This window comes from Euphorbia lathyris, chromosome 6, assembly GCF_963576675.1.
Source record: "Euphorbia lathyris chromosome 6, ddEupLath1.1, whole genome shotgun sequence".
NCBI lineage: Eukaryota > Viridiplantae > Streptophyta > Magnoliopsida > Malpighiales > Euphorbiaceae > Euphorbia > Euphorbia lathyris.
The window spans coordinates 77,191,150-77,194,679 of NC_088915.1; the positions used below are offsets into that span (position 1 = coordinate 77,191,150).

At 33.9% G+C, this 3,530-nt stretch overlaps 1 protein-coding gene across 1 annotated transcript; it reads left to right on the forward strand.

Moving 5' to 3' along the window:
- The first annotated feature begins 967 nt into the window (after positions 1–967).
- LOC136232896 (uncharacterized) lies at positions 968–3,176 on the forward strand. The gene has a single exon (XM_066022365.1). It carries the CDS (start codon positions 1,176–1,178, stop codon positions 2,913–2,915), a length of 1,740 nt encoding a protein of 579 aa, XP_065878437.1. The 5' UTR covers positions 968–1,175; the 3' UTR covers positions 2,916–3,176.
- Positions 3,177–3,530: the final 354 nt, after the last annotated feature.

Here is a 3,530-nt window from a genome sequence, read left to right on the forward strand (position 1 = left end):
TTAGAAACAATTTTAACCATAATGTCTAAAATTATAATTTTTTCCATAATTTGGCAGACAAGAGCAATTTTACCTCTAAAATTGAAAGCTTAAAGCAATTTTACCTATAATATTGGCAAGTTGTGTCAATTTCAAACATTATTATAAAGCACAAATATTTTGTTCCTTATTCTGCATCAATTACATATCAGTTGGTTCTAAAAAAACTTTCATATTTTTTTATGATTTAATAAAAGAATTAGAGATTAATATTTATAAATTCAACAAAATATTTATTTATTTTTATCCAGCTTGTACAGTAGATAATATTTTTGTATTATTTTTTCACTTCTAATCATATGTTTGTGATCTATGATAAAATAACGCGCATGTCAAGTGAAGATGATAAGGTTTATGAACAAGAATACAGTTTGATAAATTATTTCTCAAATTGACTCAACTTATTAATATTAGGAGTAAAATTGCTCTTAATTGTCAATATTATAGATATTTGTTCATCCCCAGATAGTGAACACAGACCAAAAGAGCTTGACTGCCATGTAAACGAAGAGCGTGTGATGAAGAGTGTTTGATGCGCCGGTTAGAAAGATTGAAGAATGGCAAAGAGATGCAATGGTGAAGGGTAGGAAAGACCTAAGCAAACTTGGAAGATGGTGATTGAAAGTGATATGAGTTTATTGAGGATTTAGGAAAATATGGCGGTGGGTAGGACGAAGTGGAGATAATTTATATTGCTAACATGACTTGATTTTACAGTTTCATACAGTTCATGTTAGCCGATCCCGAATTCGGAAGTAATATCCCTCGATAAACCTACAATACTATCGATGAGGGATTTTATGTACACTTTTCCCTATAAATAATTTACAAAACTTTAATTAATCTTTATTTTTTCCCCACTTTCTACAACAAATTTTATACATTTCTTTATGACTTTTATATAAAAAATAAAAATCCAGACGTAAGGTTATCCACGTAAATTTGCCATTCTTCTAATTCAGTTGCAGAAGATAAGCGCAGATAAATATGCAAAATACAGTTTCCTCTTCTCCTTCCTTCTCTTGATCTCTGCGACCCAAAAGATTTCATCTTTTCGATTCTTCATTCTTCCCTTCTTCTATCTATCCCATGGCTTTCTCTCAAATTCATCCATAAACACCAAATAAAATAAAATTATGGGTCAGGAAAACCCAAGACAAGAACAGAGTTGTTGCTCCGACTCATCTTCTTCGTCTTCCTCCAGTCTCCGGCAAGCTATTGAGCTTGTTTCTTCATTAATCTCATTCTCTCATGGTATTAGAGTTTTTGCAGTGAAATGGCAAATGTTAAGGAACAAGCTCGAAGAGCTCAATTCAAGCTTAATTGCAATCCAAAATTGCGATTCCAGCGAAACCCCAATTTTATCAGCGGTTTTATCTTCCATAATTGAAGCTACTAATACTTCTTATGATCTCGCTCGAAGATGTGTGGATCTTTCTTACAGTGGGAAGCTGTTGATGCAGAGTGATTTGGATTTAATGGGTTCTAAATTCGATTCCCTAATTAAGAATTTATTGGGGATTTGTAGTACAGGTGTTTTAACTCAAGGTTTCGCCATTGTTGTTTCTAGGCCTGGAATTAGCGCTTCGAAAGATGATTTGCGGTTTTATGTTAGGGATCTGTTGAGCAGAATGAAGATTGGGGATACAGAGATGAAGAGACAAGCGTTGATCAATTTAAACGATGTTGTTGTTGAGGATTCGAGGTATGTTAAGATAATTACTGCTGAAATTAGTGACATTTTGCATTTGGTAATTAATCTTCTTCACTCATCTGAAATTGAAATTCAAGAAGTGTCTGCTAAAGTAGTTTCATGGCTTTCTGGGTTTGATTCGTGCAAGTGTTTGTTAATTGGGTCTGGTGCTATTGGTTCTCTGGTTAGGGTTTTAGAATGTGGGAATGAATTAGGGAAAGAAGCTGCTGCTAGAAGTTTGCAGAAATTGACTCAGAATTCTGATAATTCATGGTCTGTTTCAGCACATGGTGGAGTTACAGCTCTATTAAAAACATGTTCTTCTAATGATTCTAATGGAGAACTAATTGGGGCTTCTTGTGGTGTTCTAAAAAACCTTGTTGGTGTTGAAGAAATTAAGAGATTCATGATTGAAGAAGGTGCTGTTTCTGTATTCATCAAGCTTTCAAAGTCAAAAGATGAGTCTGTGCAGATTAGTTCAATTGAATTCCTGCAAAACATTGCTTTCGGGGATGATTCCGTTAAGCAATTGATCGTTAAACAAGGCGGAATTCGAGCATTAGTTCATGTTCTAGACCCGAAAATTACTGCTACTTATAAAGCTAGAGAGGTAGCATTAAGGGCAATTGAGAATCTATGTTTCTCTTCAATGGATTGTTTCAATACATTGATAAGCTATGGATTCATTGATCATTTGCTGTTCTTTCTTCGACACGGAGATGTTTCGTTTCAGGAATTGTCATTAAAAGTCGCATTTAGACTCTCCGGAACATCCGAGGAAGCTAAGAAGGCAATGGGGGATGCTGGTTTTATGTCTGAATTCATCAGATTTATTGATGCAAAATCGTTTGAAGTTAAGGAAATGGCAGCTGAGGGGCTTATTAGCTTACTTTCAGTAGCGAAAAATCGAAAACGATTCGTGCAGGATGATCGAAACATGGGGTTTCTTCTCCAATTGCTTGATCAAGGAGAGGGAAATTCAGGTAACAATAACAAGTTTTTGATATCTATATTAATTTCATTGACAAATAGCAATAGTGGAAGAAGAAAGATTGTGAATTCTGGTTATTTGAAGAACATAGAGAAACTTGCTGAGGCTGAAGTTTTTGATGCTAAAAGACTTGTCAGGAAATTATCTGCAAATAAATTCCGTAGCATTTTGAGTGGTTTATGGCATTCTTAGGAGGGTCAAAACAGGCAAATTATCTCTGTAAATCGTGTTTTCATGTTGTCATTCGTGTTAGAAATTGACAGTCGTAGTTGAATGTAAGTTCCATTTTTTTTGGTAGGTCAATATTAGTTTCATTTTTCACTGTATATTTTACCTAAAAAACAGGTCATTAGTCTGCAAATTTTTGAACTTTCTAAAATCCCCATCTGTAAAAGCACCTTTGTGACTGTAATTTAATTCTAGCAAAGATAAAAAAGGGTGTTGTAGATTCTCTATTCTAGAAGTGGTAGTTGCAAATCTTAATGGCATGAGTAATTAGAGTTGTTAAGTAAGTTAATTAAGTAAGTTAGATAATACAAAAGGGTATTTTGTATATATTTGTGAAGATGCACATGGGTTAGCCATAGTGGCAATGAAAGCTTTTGTCCAACTACCATTAATGGACACCAAGATAGTGATAGATGAAGGTTCTTGCCTGTATTTGCTTGTCTTCTTATGCCATACCCTATTTTATAATCTTGATAGAATAAGCATGTTTTAATCCTTTTTGTCTTATCTTATGCTAAGATAATAAGATAATCCTTATGTTGTGAACAATTAGTGTAAACAAAAGCACATGTAATGAGG